The sequence below is a fragment of the Lygodium microphyllum genome, chromosome 14 (assembly GCF_053477565.2).
Source record: "Lygodium microphyllum isolate KBCC chromosome 14, Lygodium_microphyllum_v1.1.10, whole genome shotgun sequence".
In the NCBI taxonomy this organism is placed as follows: domain Eukaryota; kingdom Viridiplantae; phylum Streptophyta; class Polypodiopsida; order Schizaeales; family Lygodiaceae; genus Lygodium; species Lygodium microphyllum.
In genome coordinates, this window is record NC_141148.1 from 107,156,262 (window position 1) to 107,180,308 (window position 24,047).

Below are 24,047 nucleotides of genomic sequence, written 5' to 3' on the forward strand. Positions count from 1 at the left end.
GTTGGAAATGGGATAGAAAAAAGAATGGATGCTGCAATGGAGGAGAAAGTGAATCGCTTTTGTATGTTACACCATGCCTCTATGGAGACGTGGCTCTCCAAGTACCAGCAAGCTAGGCAAGATCGAGAGGAAGCGCGATCTGAATTTCGATGTAGTAAGTGCCATCGACCGAGTCAATATCTCGAGGGCATGGAGGGGATGCCGCGGTTTATGTCAACACGATGGTTGCATGGAGCTTTGACAGCAGCGTCTCGCGAAGGGGCGGAGGTCTCAACCGAGGGGAGTGGGAATTCTCTAGGATTTGTCGTATCTATATTTTATATGCGACAACTAATTGAGTGTTTCAACGTACAATACAAAATATATAGTGTGGTCGCACGGATGGTATTTTCGCGTGGAGCATATTGACAAAATGTGCTCCACAACAGATTGTGGTATCATGGCATTGGATAGAGTAGTCATGTGGGAGCTTTATAGTAGGTTTCCTCATGCCGCTTGAAGCAACGATAATTTGTACACACCCATGGTGGTCTCAAACAAGATTATTATTCCATTTTGCATGCACTAGCTATTATGACGGTAAGGTTGCGGTTGCTTTAGGGTCTCACTATCTCCAAGCTAGCAAGTCCTTAGTCACATTGAGCTCTAAGTCACTTCTCATGGATGTTGTATCACTTCTTAACATTTTTCTTGCCATAGTTTTTCTCTCAATTTAGGTTATGAATGCACATCACCTCATCTAAGACTGAATTGGGATTAAATATGTCTAACATTTAGTTGCTAGCCATGGATTCATAGATTCCCTTGTCTCAAGTACCCTTAACAAAGGGCTTTCACAACAACCTTGGTGTTGGGTCTTTTTGTAGTGGGAATCTGTTTATATTGTAGTCCCACATGTTCTCTCACTCTTATTATTCCAATTTCATAATAAGTTGTATAATGAAGTTTTTCCCATACTGGGATTCTGCAAAAAGCACATGATCAACATGTCTATGAGAATAGAGAAATGACATTTCTTAGTTGTGTCTAGCCTAGTGAACCAAGTTTTCCCCTCATACCTAAGCCTAACCCCAATTCTTACAACTTCTTTAAGTCAAAGGCCCATTTTTTAGCCTCAAAAAATTGCTCAATTTTCTCTTTGAAGTTGTATGGGTCATCTCCAACTCTATACTCCTCTATTTTCTTAGCTAGGAATGGGATTTTTCCTTGATCCTTGGTACCATGTGTGACATCTAATTCCATGAGTAGTGAATTGATATGTATGTCCCAATCTACAAGGCATTAGTGCTATTCAGAGACTTTCTCTACAATAGATTAGTGAGATTGAGTTTCTTAAAGATCCTATGATCCTTGTGCTAAAAGTAGAAACCTCATAATGCCATTTATCTCTCACTACATGCTCTTTTCTGATGTTGGGTAGCTATGATTGCGTCCATGAGTTTTTCTAGCATTTCTCTACTCTGTCCTACCAAGATTTGGTACTAATATTCCATGTCTGTCAATGTCAACTTGGTAGTATCCTTTTGCGTTGTACCTCAAATTTTGCATAAGGCTCACTCATGTTTCTTGGCATACCCTTTACTAGTTAGTCTTCTCCATCATGGGTATTGGGCATCCTAGCTTTACCAACTTGGTTGGTAGTTACAAGGTACAATAGTTGGCTTTTGATGGGGATAGTGTCTCCTAGTTCATTTTTTCAAGCCCATTCACTCACACAATTTGGCCTTATAGACTTGATCCTTTATTGTACATTAATCAATGAATTATGTGTGACATTCATTTTAGATTAACATGTCATTTTAGTGGTTCACTTGTCTATACTATATCTTTGGGGTTTTTTTTTTCTAGGATTTGGTTTCCTAGGCTTGGTTTCTCTAGTTTCTTGGTTTGGTTTGGCTCCTTTACATGTAGTCTTTTGGGTTGGGGTGTTTAGAAAATTCAATCAACAACTTAATTCAATCATTATCAGTGGGTTCGAGCAAGAGAGCTGACGACGAGCAACGGATCCAAACATGGTTATAGATGAGATGGAGTATTTTGGAAACTTGCAAAGTATTGTTACGGTGGATTACTGTAGCTTTTCCATGATACTATTCGATGTGCAGTGGTTCAAAGTGGTACTTGAAGGAGCTGGAGCAACAGTTCGATTAGGTCCATCTGGATTTCTCGAAATAGATTTCGAAAAAAAATGGACGGATTTGTGCGACACCTTTGTGTTTCCGACCCATTGTGAACAAGTGCATGAACTCATTTATTTGTTAATTGTATTACGACATGGTACATGTCACAATAGTTAAATCTCTCTTGTAAGTATTTGTGAACAGGTAATCTTCTATCCAAACCCCCGACAACCTCGATGGTGGTGTGTTATACCTTCAGCTCCCCGAAGTGCAAGAGTATATGATCAAAGTGATGTTTCGAGCATAGATGAGGATAATATGCAAATAGAGGGGTCAATATTGCAAGGGGTAGAGGCCACCGAAAGCTTGGAGCATGTAGAGGAGCCAGCATCGGGTAACAATGATGAAAATACAAGAGTCCAAGAATTCTTTGAGAACAAGGTGGACTCATTCTTTTGTGGTGACATGTCTATCGACCTTCCAGTTTCTGCCGAGTTGTGTCAAGAGATTGACATGGGACCATAGGATACTTCATACTTGGAGCGTCCACTTACTCAATTCGTTGACTATTCGCTATAAGCGTACATAAGATATGCATTTTAAGTAAGATCATTTTTTTAAGATTTATATTACCGTGCTTTGTATGATTTAAATTGATTATACTAACATCATTTTTTGTTTGTGCAGGTGACCTTTGTGGATACTTAAATCATCAGGATGAGTCGAGGGATGAGCAATGAGGAGTTGCGGGATATCTTTATGCACATGTCTTCAGATCAGATGGCGAGATTCAAAGACATGGAGGACCAGGAGCTGCCTCGGACATCGTCAGGTTGCTTCATTAGATCTACTTCGGCGCGATCAGATGCTTCAGCTTCGAGCAGACGAGGTCGACGCTCCAGACTTGGGCCAGAGGGAGGGAATGCTTCAGGATTAGGGGGATGCTGCAGAGATACGGATGCAGTGAGCCTGCAGTCGGCTCGGGATAGAGATACTACTCCTCGCTCTCATGGCGGTTCCAGAGAGCATGGCTCAGATGGTTGCTATGGAGGCATGGATGCGGTGTCTCCGTCTCATCGTTCTGCTAGAGTTGCGTCACCTCCAGGATTTGTCACACATGTGGGGACATCTACTCTAGTTACTCCGGCTTTTGCTCACTCGTCCGTAGGTGGCACCCCTATGGGTGCTACATCGATAGAAACTATCCCAGTCGGTACACCTGATGTACAGGGGTCTCTTAGAAATGCCCAGGAGCATGGTCGCAGGTGGGAGAGGACCCATCTTGGGCATACCCCAGAGGGGTATGCCTATCTTGTAGATGATAGGTCAGGAGCCATCATCATGAATGATGAGGGGAGGAGGTGATGCCTCGTATGAGAGAGTTGTGCCAACAAGTTTTTCAGTACAACATCCTGGATCATTGGAAAAACATACCGGAGGGGAGCAAGGACTACATAATAGCATCCTTGCATGAGGAGTTTCCGGTTCTAGCCACAACAGATAGGTTTTCTACGGGCTGGATGATGGAGTGCAAGCATGCATATATCTCACACAGACGATCGGATGCACACAAGGCACTCAAGAGTGGGGTTGCAAAGCCTGAGTGGCTAGACACGGATGACTGGCGCCAACTAAGGGAGGAGGCTACAGATTCTCCAAGATGTTGGAGTCAGCAGTGCGAGGTGGCGAGGGCACGACTAGAGACTGGAGTGGTTCATCATCTTAGGAGTAGAGGCCATAGGACATATCTAGAGGACTTTGTAAGTTTTTATTTTATTCTGCTTGCTTATTTTTTTGCAATATCATTTGTACTGACAATCGTGTTTCTAACTGTTAGTATTTTGTTTCATTTGGAGCACTCCATTACAAATTGTGATCCGACCAGCCTTGAGACTCGATATGCAAAGAGGCACGGTCTCACTGCATTGATCAACCGATTCTATAGACGCAACGGCCCTGTAAGTCACTCATCTTTCTTGTCCGTAGTTACCATATTTAATTAGAATGCATTATTGTATGGTGGACTGATGTGTAGTTATTTCTTTTTTTGCAGAGTCCGTTCGATGCTCCTTTATGGCAGGACAAGCTTTCGGATGGCGAGGATCTATAGCTCACCCTTGGATCCCTGGAACTCACACACCCTTCTTTTTTGGTCACCTGATATGTGTAGACATTTTCTATGTAGTAGTGATATCTTGCCATGATTATACCAATCGCTTTCATTATGCGATCATGTATTTATTTCATGTATCAGTGTTATGATTTAAGTACACTTTGTCTTTATTTACATGAGCATTGTACATATTACCGAAACTATTTTGTATGGCCCAAATAAAGCACACAGTGCCTGTATTGCCACAAATTTTTTTTTCCCTATTACCGTTACTATTAGCGTCACAAATTTACTGCACGCGTCATTATTGGCATCGTTATTAGCATCGCAAGGCATCGTTATCAGCGTCGTTATTTGCGTCGGTATTAGCGTCCCAAATGCGACGCTGATACCGATGTTGATAACGACGCTAATACCGACTGTTCTATGGCGTCGCCAATAACGACGCTTTTTGCATCGACGAGGGCAAATTTCTTTATTTACATTTTCGTCGCTTTTAATGTCGGTGTAAGGCCTATATCTTGTAGTGTTTATCATGATATTTTACTAGTATAAGTTTATTAGAATAAAGAATATTTTGATTTATTTGCACAAAAGCAAGTCATGCAAAGTGAGGAAAAGCAAGAAACACAAAAGGGATGCTTTCAATGTATTTTGAATACAAAAAGCTTACTCTTATATTATAAATACGTGCATGGAAAAGGTGCTCACATAGAGATTGTACCCAATATTGTGTCGTACATGCTTTCTCAATTTCTCTTCTCTCTTCTCTCTACCCTCTTTCTTATTCAATTTGTGTTCCTTTTAATCTTGATTAATAATTGGTTGTTCTATTGTAAGAGTCTTCAATACCATTAATAATCAAAAAAATAAAGTCAAACCATTAAATGATATAATGTATTCAACAAATAATTTTGATCTTGGCTTTAACTTTGATGAGGATAACAAAATTCACCCACGTCCACATTAAACTACACATTTACACAATATAGTAGTCTAAATGGCAACAAATCTCCCTAAAATTTTCAAAGAGCAAAAAAAAAAAGATATTTTATTAAAAATAAAGATACATCAAAAAAATGATATGCTTACTTGTTAGGATGGAGATATTTCTTTTTGAAGTGCATGCTAAGCTTAAGGTGCTCTAGAGCTGTGCTCTCATCCACAAAATATGTAGGAACATTCTAGAGGAACTAGAGACAGCACATATGTTTTATCAAGACAACAAAGCAAGTAGAGAATGCTTGAGCTAAGTAGTACAACACATCCATCTGAGGTGTTTCATATGCCCTTATTAGGATTAATAAGAAGAGGAAGTGGCGTCACTATCACTAGCAACTGTCGAGACCCTACAGACCGCTTATCAAGTCAAGCATTTCAAGCAAGTGGCAATGGCTACCTCTCACATATCCATGCACGCTCTCACACAACGATGTAGTGATCTCACCATTGAATCTGATAGCTGTAGTCCTCTTTCTCAAATCCTTCGATGGCTCCATGATTTGAGGCACTAGCTCAAGCAAGCTCCATTTCCATGCTCCAAGCTCCAACCTCCATAGTTGCACACATGAGAGAAGAGAAGAGAAGAAGGAGAAGAACTAGAAGAAGGAGAAGAGGAGAAAAAGAGCTTCTCCACTGTCCTTTCACTCTCACACACTCACACTCTCCCTCTCTCACACTCTTCTTCCTCTCTCTTGCACAAGTAGGAATCAAAAACAAGAACAAGAAGAGAGCCAGTTTACATGCACACCAAGAATGAGCTTATCCATTAACTTTTTGGCTTTTATACATGCTATTCTCCACTTGGGCACCCACCCCATTTTCATGACCGGCCATTCAGCCTTGGTCCTCATTTCCACTCTTTTTCTATTATTTTCTATTCTCACAACTCCTTTGCATGCGCATTTTCATTTACAACTTGCACAAGAGGAAGCCTAGAGCTCTTTTATAAAAGACTAAAATGTGCTTTATCTCTTGTGTGCCCTATTCTTGATTTTTTTTTTAAATTCACGCTTCTTGGTCTTCTTTTTCCATTGGCTTGTCTTTTTATGCTCTTAAGCCTTTTTTGCACCTTATGTTGTTCCGAGGGTTAACATTATCCCCCTCTTAGTTGGATGCTTGTCCCATGGCATTGGATTGTATGGATTTGAGAGGTTGAGGGTAGTCTGTGAAATGGTACTCTTAGGACTTTTGAAAAATTGGCCATGTAGGATAAGCTTGTGACATATGATTAGAGATTGTTGGTGTTGAAGATATGTTGATTGATTGAAGAGGGCCTTCGAAGTTGTTGGCTAGCTACAGAGCTACATAATGTACTTGTAAAGGAAGAATAGGTGCACGATCTAGGAATTATGTTTGCCTTACTGTGTAGTGCATTGTACAAATGGTGGTGGAATTAGAGGAAGGTGATGTGCATGAATTAGGGCGACAAGTCTATCACAATGTCCTGGCCTTGATGTGCCCTAAGTGCATGAAGTGGGGAGAGGTAGGGATTTAATGATCCCTAGATGCAGTGTTCGTGGCACGCATACATTACAAATGAGAAATTTTTTATTTTTCTTTTATTTTTCTCTTTTTTTTTCTTAAACAAGGGATGATACTAAGCTACATCCCATTCTCTTACAGGGACAAAGTTGAGTGGAGGTTTAAGTGACTTACTTAAAAAGGATCGGCCTAGTATATAGCCTTTTAGGTTGACTCTCACATTCAGAGGTGTAGTGGACAAACATGGGTGGTTACACCTCATGAACCGCCAACTATAACTCATGTCCTCTAGTAGGTTCATATAAAAGGTTGACAATAGGGTAGCTCTCATCATGAGTCTAGTCATAGCACAACTCTCTATGGCCACATTTATATGAAAAAAGAGGAGTGGTAGTCATCTTCCTCTACATTCGCTCTTCCTCTACAATGGGCTTTTGCTTAAGAAGGATTCTTAGGAGACGCAAATAGTTACAATTGGTAATAAATCCCAAATCTAGACATGAAGAAAACTCCTCGAGGAAGTGCGCAATATATGGGTGAAGATATTTTTAAGTGAAGGTCATGCACTCCTCAAGGGTCACGGCATTAACATTGTAAATTCGTGGAAAATCATACCTTCTGTGCACTTCCGGAACAAAATCTACTATGTGTCTCCTTGGATAGGGCATGTAGGTCATATTATCCCTTTCATATGGCAATGTGTTGCAAAAATCCATCCACGCATCCATATTTTCATCCCATATGTTCCTTCTCTACTTCAGCTATGATTCATAGCCCTTAACTACTCTAGGCTCATCCATCACTTTATCCTCCCAATATCTAGCTAGTTCCCTTTACCATAGCATTGGTTGCCTTGCTATTTCTTCTAGCCACCTTTTTGCCTAGCCGCATTGAAAGCTTGATCACCTCCTCCACCACCCTTGGTGATAGTACTCGATCAAGTGATCGGGAGTAGAAGAAGATGAATTTGAATGGGTTGTAATGGCTTTCATATTGGTTCCATAAGGTCAATTCTCATGCCCAATAGTGAATGGCAAGCACTCTTCATGTTGAGGGATAGGGACTTTAGGCACCGGCTAAGGCTTGGCACTAAGCTTTCTCTAGCTCCACCCATTCCCTCCTTCTACACCTCATTTTCACAATCATCTCAAGGGAAATGGGGTCTTTGTCATCTGCTCCTACTTGCGACTCTAGTTGTGGGGGTGGACTAGGCACATTAGGCTCCTCTTTCTCATCATTCTCCTACTCAAAATCAAGCCCTTCTTCAAGAATTGGCTCTACAGACCCCTTGGTAGAGGCATGTGCTTGTCACTCCTCTTTTTTCCCAAATCTCAATAGGTCAACCTATTGCCTAGACGATCTTGCCTTAATCAAATGTTGCCTTTTCTCTTCCATACTTAGGCTGATGCTGCCCTTGGGTGTCTTTTCATGGAGACCATATCTTAATGCTCTCCTTGTGAGTTCTAATTTTCTTTTGAGTCCGTCAATTGTTTTTTTCCCTTCCACCTGAGTGATATTTAACACAGTGTTTAAGAAAGCTTGCCGCTATGCTAGCATCCCCATCTCTGTTGCTTTCACTTTTCCTTTAGCCATTATGCATGTGCTTTTTGATATTGCCAGGCACTCTGCTAAATCCTTGATTCTAGCATCGTTCCCTTCCACCCATCCTTCAGCTCTCTCTTTCATCTATTCGAGACTTTGGTTTTGCTTTCCTAAGAGTTTGATTACTAGCTGCTCTTGCTCTTTCCATATTGCAAGCATCTTTTCTTTGTCTTAGCCCTAGCATTCCACCTACTCCTTTAGGATGCCCTGCTCATTGAGTGCTACCTTGAGTTGAATATGCAACTTTGCCATCTTCTTCATGGCATCTTCATCTTTTTGTGTCTTTGTGGCCTACAACTCTTGTCTTAACTCATCCCTCTACCATTTCAACTCTTTGTTTTCTAAATCCATGTGTTTGTTTTCTTTGGAGTTAAAAGGCACATAGTTGCTCTAATGCCATGCGGCTTTCCCTTTCTTCCTCGTATAGTCATCCCACAAATTCTTGTCACCATGTCTTGCCTTCAAGGCCTCTTTCAGTGCCATTACTTCCCTTGCGAATATCGTCATTTGCCTTGTCTTTTCTAGTCAAAAGGCTGGAAAAGCATCCTATTCTGCTTCTACCTCGACAAGTGTAGCTTTTCTCTCCTCATTCTTTCTATCACACTAACTCTAGAGCTCTTTCACTAGCTCATCATACTTCTCCGTGTTGTGCACTACCAATGGCACTGAAGTGGTTGATACCTCAAGGCATGACACCTTAAGATCTTTGCGGGATTCTGCATCGGCTACTATTGGTTTCTTGGCTCCTATTGGGACCCCTTCTAATGTTGTTGGTGCCAGCTCATGCACTTTGCCTAGTAGGTACTGCACCCATGCCATCACGTTACTATCATTAACTACTACTTATGTGGCTCCTTGTGTTGAGGTGATTGTGGTAGCCATGACTGATGGTAGTGCATGCATAGGGGCCTTTCCCTTACCCTCTACCACTGGTCTCTATTCAACTTCCTCTACAGTAGCACTTGTCCCAGGCACATTTTCATGTGTTGGTCTCATCATGCCTAGTTATTGGGATCAAGAGGTTTGTTCTATTGATCTTTTGATGGCAATGGCCACCTACTCCTTCTCTTGTCTTAACCTTTCTTCCTCTTCCTCTTGTTTCTTTTTACGTTCCTCTTCAAGTTTCCTTGACTCTTTTTTAGCCCTATGCTGATCTCTCCTTTCTTCGTTAGTAGTTCTAGTCTTCCTGATAGGAATCCTCAGCATAATTCTTCACCCCCCTCTTTGACTAGATGGTGTTGAGCCTTGCTCCCCCTTCTTGTTGTGCTAACCATTCTCTCGCTTGAGGTTCCTTGTTATTGATTTTGGTAGTCAACTTTCCTCTTCTTAGCCACTTGCTCTGCTTCTTCCTACTGAACTCTATTAGCTTCTTCTTCCCCAAGGTTCCCTATGAAGAAAAAGAGATGAGAGGGCTAACTATAATAATGGGTGAATGATGTCATGAGGGGTTGGCAATTGTTATGGTGTTTCCTCCACTTCCTCTTCTCTGTCCATCTCCCCCACTGCATCTTGTATTAGCGTTGTTAGCACTCCCTTGAAACCTATATTCAATACCTTGAATATGGGTTTTTTCCTTTCTGACTCAGCCTTCATCATTGTTGGGGATTCTTTGCCTATGGATCTTGGAGCCTATGCCAGTACCTTAGCTAATGCCTGGATTGTTGTTCAAACATATGAGTTCAAATTTACTTCATCTAGTGCCTTGGCTACAATACTCGGGAGTAGTGGTACCCCTATTATATTCATGAGTGCATTGTACCTTTGGCTCGAGAAGAGAGCATGCACCATCTTAGCTTGCAATCTAATAGTGGACTCAAGGATGTTTGCTATGCTAATTCCATCATTCGTATATACTTGTTCCTTATTCATCCCTAGCATACCATACACGTCTCTCGCTCACTAATCCTAGAGCTTTCTCAACCAACTTTGAGCTAAGCACAACTTTCACACTCTTGGTTACATCCCCTTGTTTGACCATCATTGTACCATTGTTCTTCTTAACATCAAAGGATCTGAGAAATTATGTGCACTTGTCATGATCTATTTACTGGCCGATCTTCTTGAGGTACTTGGCTAGATTCCATTGCTCAAGAATCTACATGTCCGCATCCTCAATTGCCAAAAGTTATTTTAGGTTGTGTATGCTTCAATATTGCTAATTGGTTGAAAACATGCATCTTCATGGTTAAGTGAATTTGTTCCATTCTTCCTCGGAAAACAGAAACCCTACCATTTGGATTCCTATCATAACATAACAACTCACAAAGAATTCTCTTTGAAGGACAATTTTTGCTTTAAAAAGCAAAGTGGTTAGAAGGAAACATTATCAAATAGTGAAATATATAAGCTAAGGAATGAAAAATTTTCATATCTATCAATCTATGTATTCCATGCAAGAATTCATGAAGAATTTTTCACTAAATGAAAATTCAATTCATCCTTCTCTTTGGAGTTTAATCATATTTCGATTCATATTCAACTTTCACCTTACTCCCTCCCTTCGTGGAATGATGAGAATCCTTCCTAGCATTAGAGAATAAAGGGGTAAGGGTGTTTGGTACGCTCTTGGTGTACTCTAGTGTTTCAGGGTTATATTGCAATGTAGCATGGTGGTCCATGTCTTGTGGATGAATCCCCACATGTGTGTTGTAGGCCAATACATCAGTCAAGAGATAACCTGATTTCATTCTGCTATAGCAACATGAAGTTCCTCTTCTGTTAGGGTCCTAAGTATGGATTCAACATGACATTATCTTCTAATGGTTTGTTTCATGACATGGCCAGTACTCTAAAAGAAGTTGGGGCCACGTAAGTGGGATCGTATTTGGAAGTCTTGATGGCTTGTCTTTGCTCTGCATTGGTCATGATTTGACAATCCTCTTGTTTCCATTGGATGTAGAGTGTACCATTTCTGTAGGAAATTGGTTATCAGATTTAGCTAGATTTTTTGGCTCATTAAGTTCATAGGGTGACATTGGAACTTTGTTTTGCTTGAAGGACATGATTAATTGTTGGTTTAAGACTTGTTCTTGAGATATTTCAATGGCAATCAACTCTTCTGCAAATCGTGGGAGTTTTTGTGAATATGAATTCAAATTCCTCCCAAAAACAAGACAAAGAGCATATGTCATTTGCTATTTTTTCTCGTGAAGGATGCCTAAGTCTAAGCATTCGTAGCTTCTAGCAAACATCACGAAAGTAGAGTCCAATCATTTGATACAAATCATTAAGTCATCTCCCGTGTTCATGGCCATATCGGATGCCAATTCGAGAATGGATGAGTGTTGATAAGATGGTTTAAGGCCTATGGGTGGTTGGGGCTTGACTTGACTAGACTACTTAGCTATGGTTGCCCCGCTATGAGGTGCTCATTAGAGTGTTTGTTATCTGTCACCTGTGATTGAGCTTGTGAGTCAAGGAACGTACGGTTCTCTATTTGTGTAGTGGGTGGTGCACCAGAGGTATTAGGGCAAGGCCCATTGATAGTGGGTTTGACTTTTGGGCAATAGACCCATTGAGTGTTCATGTGTTGAGCATCTTTTTGCATGCTCTAGTTTTTACCTCCTACTGGCTTATAAGTACGCGTATGTTGGTTGGGAGGTTGCAATGAATGGGCAATCTAGCTAGTAACGATGTTGCTAGGGCTGCTCTACTTTACTCTACAATAGTGTTATCTAATAGTTGCTTCATGAGAAGCTCACTCAATGTAAGATCTACTTCTAATGTTCTCTTCCTATCTGCATTTCCTCTTGCTCAGTTTTTGCCTACGATGGCTAGGACTCATTGGACCTCATTGAGGTCTATCTCCTAGCATAGACTTTAAGCACATTGCTCCTCGTTGTAGCTAGCTATTTGTTGTAGGGTAGTCCTTCTTAGCCTACTCTCCTCCTCGAGATCAGCTATGATTTTATCTATGGATCTCCCATGGCGTGCTATTTTCATTTGACAATCATATTGTGATATAAGTTGTTGTATGTCGACTAGAAAATCTCCTAGGTCAAGGTCTTGGTCACCTTTGTTCATGCTAGCACCTACCATGTTGGTGGCCTCTTAAAGCATTAAGGTGTCAATGAGGGTGATCAGGTTGGCTAAGGATTTGTCTCTAATTGTGTTCGTTCCTTTCTTCACTCTAAAATCAAGTGGTTTGAGGCTGTTCACTTCCCAGTGTTGGGTTTCTTGGTTTGTTTCCATGGTCCCAGGGGTTTTGCAAGTCCTATTAGTGAGTGCACATTTGAAATCTAGGAATGTTTTTAGAAATGATTTGGGTGCTGGGTTGGGCTTCAAAAGCACTCAGAATAGTGAGTTGATGCATGGAATTGGAGTTTGTAGGCTTGATACCATTACAAGTTGGGATTGGTTAAATTTGTAGGTTGATTCCAATGCTAGACAAGTCTTAAGAGGTTGTGTGGTAGGATAGCTACATGTCTAATCCTTGGGCATTATATCTGAATAGCCAACCAACATGTTAGTAGAAAGGCTAGACACTATTAAGATAATATGCGCATATGCTGGGAAGACACCAGGTCTTTGGCTGTGGAAGTGAATAAGAGTAGAAATGTATAGATAGATGTATATGATGCTAGAGAGATTCTTTAACAAGGATTAACAATAGTAAGAGATTAGACAGATTATTGTATGAGAGTAAAGATAATGATAAAGGTTACATAGAGTAGAGACCAATGAGAGATGAAACAACATGCATGCAAGAGATCAAAGGCTCAAAGTATCCCAAAACCAATCCTTGATTAAGAAAACATGTTTATAATGAGTCTCCCCTTCATCATGTTCTATTTTACCCTGTTATATCTTAAAACTTGCACCAAGTACTAGCTTCTACTCTACTACTCATACGGTAAATATAATCATTTTGTTAGCTTTGAAAGAGGGGTCAAACTCTAGGACACCTACTTAAATTTCTCCTAGATCGCTCCTTCTCCCTCCTCACCATCCGAAGTGTTGTTTGTTGCCAAAAAACTACAATCACGTGTTATGCGAATTCGAAAATCCTTCTTTTTGCATGAGATCTCCAAAAATAGCTGAAAAGCCACTTGCTTTTTGCATGACACCCTATTTTAGAAGTTTGTACACCTTTTGAGGATATTTATAAGAAATAATGTCCAAAATATCAAAAAAAGGCTTAAATTGTCAAAAAATCTCGTAATTTTGAACCATCCATACTATGGACACTAACACTAATGAGTAATATGGCATTGAATCTCTAAATTAATAAGAAAGTCGAATGATGATACACTCAAGAATAAATGTTCGCATAGCAGCACAACATCCACCCCCTTTGAATCTGCACATCCTCCGATATGTGCCACATGATTAATTGGATCAATATATTCATCTTCCATCCTTGCATCTTCATCGTCCTCTTGATCATCTATATCAGCATAAACATGTTCTTCAACCATCAAGTGTTCTTCAATTAGTTCACTTATATTTTGAATCTCGATTCTCTTTCTTGCAATAGAAATATTGATCCTCTTTCCTATAATAGGAATCTTCAAATCTATACCATCTAGTTCACACAAAGAATACATCACATTATCTTGTGTATGCGTCATAATATAATGACCAAATGATCTCTTAGAAACCTTTACGAGTGTACTATGTTGAGTGTCAATACTATTGTCATAGACTAACACCCAATCTCCTTTCTCAATGGGTTTTTGGGTTTTGGATGAAGCCAATGTTTCTTGTCAAACATGTCTTTGTTCTTTAACTTGGCATCTTTTAAATGCATGGTTGCGATCTCATTTTTGTATTTGGGCCTCCTTTCTAGCTATCGAATCCACAAAGCAAGAAGGTCCTCCATGTTCATATCATTCTCCCAAAGTAGCACACTCCAAGTAGTAATAACATCCTCAATAGGCATAATAGGCTTTTGGCTATACATCAACTCAGCGGGCATATATTCAATCATTGTACTATGCGTAGTGCAATTAGCCCATAAAGCATATGAAAGTAGCTTGGGCCACTCTCGAATATTACCTCTGCATGTCTTGGCTAAAGCTTTGATCATAGGCGAGTGTCTGCGTTTACTTTTACCATTGCCTTCAAGGTTGCATGTTGAAGTGAGAGCAAAATTTATACCCAACCTCAAGAAGAATTCCCTAGCCTCTTCTACATCCGACTCTCCTCGATCAACAGTTATCTTTCCAACACAACCATAGTGGCAAATAACATCTTCCAAAATAAATTTACATACTGCACTTGTAGCCTTTGTTCTCAACGCCCAACCTTCAACTTGATTTGTGAGATCTTCTCTGGCAAGTACAATGTATCGCATTTGCCAAAGTCCCATAGGCATAGTCACCAAGTCAACCACCCATTTGTTATGGCTAATGGATAGGTAGGATATAGACCATCACGATATTGCACATTGGAATACTTTTGGCAAGTAGCACAGGTCTCCACGAACTCCAACACATCTTTACACATACCTTCCACTGATATCTTTCTTTGATCTTTGTAAAAGTGGTCCACACACCTCGATGTTGACCAACACATAAACTCTCATGAAACTCTTTGATGATTTGTTGTTGAGTCTTCTTATCACATATTACCCTCTATGGAGTCCTCTTTCTTTGCTTTGGATACTTCCATAGATGGCCATTCTTCAAGAAATACACATATGCTTTTCTTCGAAGTCTCTCGAACTCTTGATCAGTCTATCCCTCATGCTTAGTCAAAGTGCTCAAGTAGGGCCAATAAGCCACACTCACGATCATATATGTCTTCTAAAAATGTTCAAGAGAATATGCACAACAATAATGATCTCGTTGAATATAAGAAGTGGAGTAGAAATTTGTACTAACATCATCTCCTTCAACAACCATGTCTTCTTCATCATCATACATGGCTCTTGATAATATATCCACAAACAACTCGATTATCTTTACTTGCAATATGGCAAAACCCTAGGTTCAAGGACTTGATGTAAGTAATCCATTGCAATATAACCATATCTGGAGTTGAGCAAGTAGTGATCCTCCCAACCAAAGGTGGACAATCTGTCTCAATAACCACTGGTACACAAATAAAGCATTCTTTATCAAACTTCAATGCAATGACCACTCCCCATAAATCCCTCTTAACTTGTGGGTAATTTTGTTGTCGAGGCCTTAAGACTTTGGCTACAAACCGCACAATATATCTATTCCCCTCTTCATCATCTTATCCAATAAAATTTCATAAGCACTGTGAGGAAAATGGAACTACCCAAAGGCTATAAAAACATGTAATTGGCTCTCATTTCAATGCAATATACAGTACTTCTCTTTTATGTTAATTCAAGACTATGTTTATGAGTCCAAGCTAATCAATCTTGGAATCTAATTCACTTGAATTACAATCTCTCATTCCAATCGCATATCATGTTTATGACTTGCATCCACCATAGCAAATCTAGCACTAGATTCATGTTTCTTAACATGGTATCAAAGTTGGCCAAGCTAGGTAGCCAGTGGGCATACTCTCTCAACCATTCCCTCTCTTATCCTCTTCTCCTATCAACTCATCAAACCATCTACTCCCCATCTCAATCTCCCAAGCTCCGTGTGGTGATTTCTACTTTAGTAAAAGCTTCGTTTGAAGCTCGTATTAGAGGTGCTAAGCAAGGGATGTGCTTCTGTTTCTATCACATAGAGACAGAGAGAAAGTAAAAGAGTTTGAGTAGCTTGTGTAGCCTCCACAAATCCATCATTTGCTACAAAGACGACATCCTTGTATGGATCGAGTACAGTGAGTTCATATCGAGAGAAGAATAAATTTGTGCCACCAAGCTCATGCCTTTCAGCTCACAAAAAGATTTAAAAGCTTTTCTTTACATAAGCTAAGGTAAAGCCTTATCTAATTGAGCCTTTCATTCAAGCCTCTTTCATACTTACTCACTTCTCAATCCAATTCAGCTTAAACCTCATTCACACCCTCTCCCTCACACTCAAAACCTTGTTCACATTGCTAATTAAATTCTCTTCCTCCTCACAAATTGGATGTAACCAATCTTGATCCCAAAAGCGATTCACATTCTTGTGGAATGCTCCATTGATCAAACGCTTGTAAACTCTCAATTTTTTGGGTAAAAGGATAGACACTACCGAAGTATACCATAAACTCCAGATAAGACCTCCTTATCTAGACATGATGGATATTGAGCAAATAGCCAAATTTAATGGTGAAGGTTTCCATGCATGGAAAGAGAAGACCATGCATCATCTCATGTGCAAAGACCTATGGGATCTATTTTAAGATGATGCAGGAGATGCAGATGGCGGGGAAGAAGATACAAGAGGCGAGACCTCTTTGACGAATTCCAACCAAAGACAAAAGAATGGAAGAGAATAAACAGTAAGGCTCTAGGCATCATTGCTTGGGGATTGACCAATGATGTTTTGCATCATATCTCTGGCATCGGGGATTCATGTTAACAAATGATAGGACTTCCATACTCATAATTTACTTTCCTTAGTGTGGGTGTAGAAAACAATAAGTGTGTCAACTTTCTCAATGCCTTTGCATGTGATTCACATTAATAAAACTTTTGACCTTTCCTCAACAATTGATAGAGTGCATCTGCTACATGTGCAATGTGTGGAATTCAATTAAGATAGAAAATGCATGCACCCAAGAATTGTCTCACCTCAATTATGAAAGTATAAGTCTCCTTCATCTTTTAAATGGCTTCAACCTTTATTGGAGAAGGCCTTCGGCCATCAAGCCCACACATATGTCCTATAATCAAACTTCCTTGACTCCAGAAACTAACTTTGGCCCAAAAAGAGTATGATTTGCCTCTTCTAACTTGGCTAAGATCTTCTCACAGTAAGAAATATGATATGCAACAAACTTGCGACACCCCCTCAAATCCACTATCTCATCATTCACCCCTTCTTTGCACCCTTTTGTAAGCACATTATCAAGAAAAGGCATAGTAACATGTGGTATGAAGTCACGAAGAACTTTGTTCATCCCATTCATCATATGTATAACCAAGTTGGTTGCTCCCTGAGGTAAGGTACACATCCTTACTAAACCCAAAGGTGTCCTCATAGTCGTTAAAACCCTGCTATCCATATCCAATTGAAATCGATCGTATTCATAGTAGAGATCTCCCATAAAATAAATTGCACTTCTTGCAAAAGTTTCTATAAACTCATCCACAATTAAACTTGTACCAACATTCCTGATAGTCACTTTGTTCACAGGTTGCATATCCTATATAAACCTCAAAGCTCCACTCTTCTTTGGCACTATGAACTCCTTGTTTGAATATGGAGCACAAGAATGCTCCAAAATACTCATCCTGATCTTTTCATTCAACAACTCAATCAACTTTGGTAAGTGAGCCTTAGGAACATGAATAGGTCTCAAGTTCCAAGGCACATGAAGCATAGTGAAAATAACCATTGGAGTAATAACACTAGGATCCACATATCCAATTTCATGCGGTTAAAAAGAAAAGGTCTTACCATGTTTTGATAGCATCTCCTAGAAGCGCTTTTTCTCCTCTGGTGTAAGAAATCCCTTGCATTTAGACTTCAATTCCTTTAAAGCCTTTGGTGTAAATGTATACCCAATTCTTTGCGGATCTCGTAAGTTTGCTTGTTGAGAGACTTGGTTCATCTTCTCTTTGCTATTAGAAGGTAGAGGTTGAGCAACATGTTTTACCTTTTTAGCAATAGTTTTGTACTCGATCTCCACATGCACTTTTGGTCCTTCACTAACTTTGGAACATATGTCTTCTTTGAAGCCTTCAATCCCTTTGAACATGTCCCACCGAACATACATTGACAACTTCATTACCTTCCTCTAGATTTGAATAAACTATGGCTACAAGATCTCCAATGGTATCAACAAAATAAACTTCTTCAAAAACTCCTAAAATCCCTTCATCGTCTTCAATCACACCCCTTTCCTTCAAGCTCTTTTGAACATTACCAACATGTTGCCATTCCTTCCTTTGTAAGTCTTGAAACTTTCTAAAGCATATGGAGCCTTCTGCTATTAGCCCTATGAATCTTGTAGGAAAAGCTTTCTTACCTTCTAAATTAGGCGATAATCTTTTTCTTTGTGTACCATCATAGCCCCACTTTACAATGGTACATGTAGAAAACCCATCATATCTCAAAGCTCTTTGAACTTGTTACTAATGTTTGATAAAGGATGCTCACGAAGGCTTTCTTGATTTCTCTCATGATCCACACATACGATCAAGAATAGAGCATGCTGCCCCATTACCATTTCTTATTCTAGCATAAGCAGAACCATCACCCATCACCTTAGTCTCCATACGGACCACACTAATATATGGTTGTCCAAGAATCAAAGGGTAAGAAGATATATCTTGTACAAAGAAATTCTACTAATCTCGAACATCCCCAACAGTCACTTTCACTTTAGGATAAGTACCATACACATCCCCTAATGAGTTGTTCGTAGCCTGAATTCTCCACCCATGATTTGTGTCAATCGGCCACCTTCCTTTGGAGTAGAGACTCTTTGACATAAGATTAATTTCTAAACCATGATCTATGAGTGCAACACATCGCTCATCAAGATCATCAACCTTAACCAGAGTCTCTATCATAGCCTTGGCCTAATGATTCCTTGAATAGTGGCTTATGTGAAAGACTTCAAATTCCTCATCATATTCAATTTGAACTTGCTTTATTTGTCTCAAAAACTGATTACAATCCACCATACTTCTTGCATTTTCATCTTCATGTGCATGTGCCCCGTGTACCTCTTGTATACCTCGTATCCCTTGGGACTTTAAGGTCTCTTCATCTCCTTGTGGGTGAGGATTGATAGGATCTCCCAAAACTTGTCTTTTTCTCTTGATGATATCAATGATCTCCTCATGAAACTCACATTTAGCAATTCCAATTGCCTCTCCCAAAGTAAACTCCATCTTGCTATTGAGAATTCTTTCTTCCAACACTTTCTTCACATTTGTAGCCAATTTAGTGTCAAATTGCAAATTGTAAGTTGGAGTTTTAGATTTACCTTTGCTTTGCTCACACTTTTTCTCCCTTCATGCATCACCCATAGGTACTTCGACTGGAGGAACATCATGTGGAGTTGCATCACAAGGTAACTCTATCTCCTTTCTTCCACTCCCCTTGTTGCCCTCTTTGATATACCTTCATTGCCTTCTTCTCATTTGTGCTTTTCGCCAATAATAGCTTCATTGTTTTGGGTCCTAGCAAAGTATGCATACACTAAAAAAGAGTCTACAGGATCATCCCAACGTGTTGTTTGTCAAATATGATGGCCAACTTGGTGCAAAGCATCCTTAGTAGCCTTCCCTCTTTCAGTAGTCTTTACTGCATAAGGCCAAAGCCCATTAACCTATTCAAACTTCTCATTCATTTCAGCCCCTTTCTTTAATACATGTTCCACATGCAAACCATATGTGATAGCTTCCATAATGGCTAAAGCATGTCTAGCTGACATATTATCCATAAGTTTTCTTATACCACCTTTTTCAAAGTTGGTACTAAGAGGTAAACCTATCTCCCACGAATGAATTTTACTATCTTTAAAGAAGACAACACCTTTACCTACTGCATCTCTGAATGAATCACAATCCTTTCAAAAGTGATCGATTGTACTATCACACTATATGCATCTCCAAAACTGAGTCTTCAATGTTGGGACTTACATTTATTGGCATGGTTACTTGCTCCGTTGAAGTAGAAGCTGGAATAGTACTATCCACAACCATCTTGTCCCTTTGTTTCTATCTCTTTGCAAGCAAAGAAACAACATCTTCCACCTCTTTCCAATTAGTTTTTAGTCCCTGTTCAACATCCTTATCTTCCAAAAGTACTTCAAGACTTCATTCAAGTGTAGGGTCAACAGCCTGCAAGAAAAGTTCAATCTTTTCAACCTCAAGAGTCTGTTGTTACCTATTTGATAATTGAGAGTATTTACACTCAAACTCTCATAGCAATTATGTAGAGGCGATAACTCTTTATAGGGTTTAGCAACCTACTCCAAGAAAGTCCTCTTGATTACCAGCTCTAGATCTTCCACAGAGTATTTCTCCTTGAGTGCCTTCTTGAAATTATCCCAATTGTTAGCATGCACATGCCGTATCTATCTAATCCTTGTTTTTATCTTCATAACACAACCCGCTCAAAATTTGCTATCATTTGTTGCCCTGAGACCCTGTTCAACTCCATCTCCTTTGTATATGTCTTGAGATACTTAGACACATCACGACCTTCAAATTGATCTACCTTGTTTACTATCAATTGAAGTGCCCTTGTTATAGATTCTTCTATCCTCTCCACACTTTGTTGTTGTTGCATATACATTGCAAACTCCATAAGCATTCACAACATGTCTTCTTGCCACACAACACCTTCAGTAGTAGTTGGACTTGTCGTAGCTTTGAAGTCCCATCGAATTCACCAAAAAGTTGTCATGATAATTTGCATGTATGTAGGCAAGACATTGAGTCTTTGGCTATGGGAGTGAATACAAGTAGTAATGGATAGATAGATGTATATAATGTTCTTAAGCAAGGATTAGTGGTAATAAAAGATTAGACAAATTCTTGTGTGAGAGCAGAGATGATGATAGAGATTACATAGAGTGGAGACCAATGAGAGATGAAACAACATACATGCAAGAGATCAGAGTCTCAAAGTATCCCAAAACCAATCCTTGATTAAGAAAATCTGTTTAAACGAGTCTTCCCTTCACCGTATCTTGTTTCACCTTGTTATACCCAAAATTTCAATGCACCAAATACTAGCTTCTACTCTACTGCTCACACGACAAATCTGATGGTTCCCTAGCTCTGAAAGGGGTGTAAAACCCCAAGACACTTGATCAAAATGCTCCCCGATCGCTCCTTCTATCTCCTCACCTTTCGAAGTGCTGTATTGCAATTGCACATGAGGTGAATTTGGGAGCCCTTCTTTTTGCATCAGATCTCTAAAACTAGTTGAAAAGCCACTTGCTTTTCACACGATACCATGTTCTAGACATTTTCTACACCTTTTGAGGATATTTATAAGAAACAGTATCCAAAATATCAAAATAGGCTAAAATTATTAAGAAATCCTATAATTTTGAACCATCCATACCATGGACACTAATACTAATGACTGATATAACATTGACTCTCTAGATTAATAAAAGCTGGATGATGATCCACTTAAGGGCCTTTCACTATGTGTCCACGTAGCGGTATGACAATGCTCTCTCCTTGTAGTATGAAAACTAGAGTTTTATTATGGTTAGTAAAAAAAAATCTCTACCTAATTCATAGCCATGAGATAAATTAAATGAAATCACAAAAAACCTTTTAGACAACTCAATGGTATATTTGCATTTGGCTTGTGTTAAGTAAGCCTAATTAAAATACATGGATTCTCGAAGTTAATGTCCATTGTTCCACTTAGTTTGGAAAATTCAAATTAAATGCTATGGACTCTCACGAAATATGGATCATATTGTCCTAGATGTATAATGAAAACATTACTTTTTCAAGGGAAAAAAAGGTTTTAAAGTGGTATTTTTGCATTTGGCTTGCGCTAAGTAGGCCTAATGAAAAATACATGGATTTTCGAGGTTAATGTCCATTGTTCCATTTAGTTTGGAAATTTAAATTTAAATGCTATGGATTGTCTTGAAATATGCATCAAATTGTCATTGATATACAACAAAAACATTGCTTTTTCTAGGGAAAAAAAGGATTTAAAGTGGAGCAAAACCACAACCACCTAATGTCTTGAACTAGGTCTCTTTGTAGCTTCTTGTTGCATGCATGATATATAGAGCACAAGGTCTCCCAATCTTGGAAGTGATCTTCAATCTCAATGAATACATACTTACATTGGTTGGTCTACATTGCCCTTTCTAGGGTCAAGCACCCACAAACATATACTTGCTAGAACCACTCAAAAGGCACATATAAAGTTGGATAGTTATGTTCTCATTGAGATAGAATGCATGTGCAAAAAATGCAACTTGGATTATTATCCACACACTAGTGAAATGAGAAACAAATAGACAAAGATTTCTCATGTCACAACAAACTACCTTGCATATTCCAAATCTATAACAACTTGCAACAATTAAATGGAATCAAACATCATTTTCATGTAAGAAACACAAAAAGAAAGCAAGCAATGTGAACCTCACATTCAATCTCTAACTATGCCATGGCTTGACCTTTCACCACAAGCCTTCTGGCCATTCAACATGTCTAAGAAGTACTGACACTCGAATTTGAAGCATACATTTTCCAAATTAAGAATGTCAACTAAGACATTGTCATAAATAGGTGTTGCTCTCCCCAACAACTAGTATTTCTAGCCAAGATTATTATAACTTGCTAACACTATGAAACCAAAGCTTGCCAAACAAATTCCATTTGTATCAAACCATGTACATCGTACCTCCAAAGGCATAGTAAAATATCTATTTGCTTCTAAAAAACCACACATCAACTATACACATTACCATGGGGGTCATAACTTTCAAAATGCAACAATTAAATTATTTGCCTTTGATCACGTGACACGTCGACACCGTTATTGCATTTCTGTCTTAGGGCAGGTGAATTTCGATCACCTTGTTAGAATCGCAATATAGTCTCATTTCAACTCTTTGTGACACACGCAGAGGCAACTCGCTGCATTTTTCCTAGTCGCAGAAATGAAGGTGGTAGCTCTGGTGAGTGGCGGCAAAGACAGCTGCTACGCCATGATGCGTTGCCTGGATTACGGCCACGAGGTCTGTACGGAGACGCCGTTGTTAAAGAACAGGCTTCTTCTTGCTCTCCGTTACATTTGTTTTTTCCTTTCTGCGTGCAGATTGTGGCACTGGCTAATTTGTTTCCCATGGACGATTCCCTCGATGAACTCGACAGTTTCATGTACCAAACAGTAATATTCTTCCCTCTTTCTCTTGATTGAGATACATTTACAGTGGCAGTCTGAGAAATGCCGTCATACCTTCCTCTCTCGTTAAAGATCAGCCAGTCTGAGAAATGCCGTCATACCCTGTCATAAGCTACATGAGGTTAAAGATCAGTCTCTTCATTGTTTTTGTTTTTCACGGAAAAACCTTACTGTAGGGCTTTGTTTGACAGGTTGGACACCAGATTGTCGTTGCTTATGCACAATGCATGGGTCTGCCATTGTATCGGCGCCGGATTCGTGGACAGTCAAGGTACTTATGTGGTGAGCTTTTGTATGCATTATGATGATTCTTCCTCAATTAGCGCATACTTTAATGCATGTTCATGCACACATGTATGGCTCATATAACAATCTTCTGATTGAAATCTTCTGGATGTTCAGATATGCATTTACACATGGTGCATACCATCCAATGCCTTTATTAGTGGACATGTTTGTTCTTGTTTCAATATCTTGAAGGGTTTTGGTGCTCAAATGCACATCCAGGGCTCAGGATCTTAGGTATGCTTTGACGGTTGGAGATGAAGTGGAAGACCTGTTTTTGTTGCTGAAAGAGGTGAAGGAACATTTTCCAGGAATTCAAGGGGTTTCATGTGGTGCAATTGCATCTGACTACCAAAGGATGAGGGTTGAGAATGTTTGCTCTCGGCTAGGTCTGGTCTCTTTGGCATTCCTGTGGAAGCAAGACCAGGCTACTCTACTACAGCAAATGGTGAATAACTGGTATCCAATTGCCCTTCGTGTTTATTGGTATTTGCTATTGTTTGAGGCTCCTTCAAT

General features: G+C 39.5%; 1 protein-coding gene across 2 annotated transcripts in view; it reads left to right on the forward strand.

Moving 5' to 3' along the window:
- The first annotated feature begins 22,931 nt into the window (after positions 1-22,931).
- Positions 22,932-24,047, forward strand: part of LOC148025954 (endoribonuclease) — a 35,845-nt gene continuing 34,729 nt past the window's right edge. Inside the window, exons 1-4 of one of the 2 annotated variants that reach the window (XM_087693199.1) lie at positions 22,932-23,079; positions 23,160-23,231; positions 23,438-23,517; positions 23,754-23,979. In XM_087693199.1, coding sequence (XP_087549325.1) covers positions 23,002-23,079; positions 23,160-23,231; positions 23,438-23,517; positions 23,754-23,979 — 456 coding nt within the window. In that variant the 5' untranslated portion in view covers positions 22,932-23,001. Of the gene's footprint in view, positions 23,080-23,159; positions 23,232-23,437; positions 23,529-23,753; positions 23,980-24,047 lie in introns of both variants that reach the window. The other variant, XM_087693200.1, reaches the window with a different exon arrangement.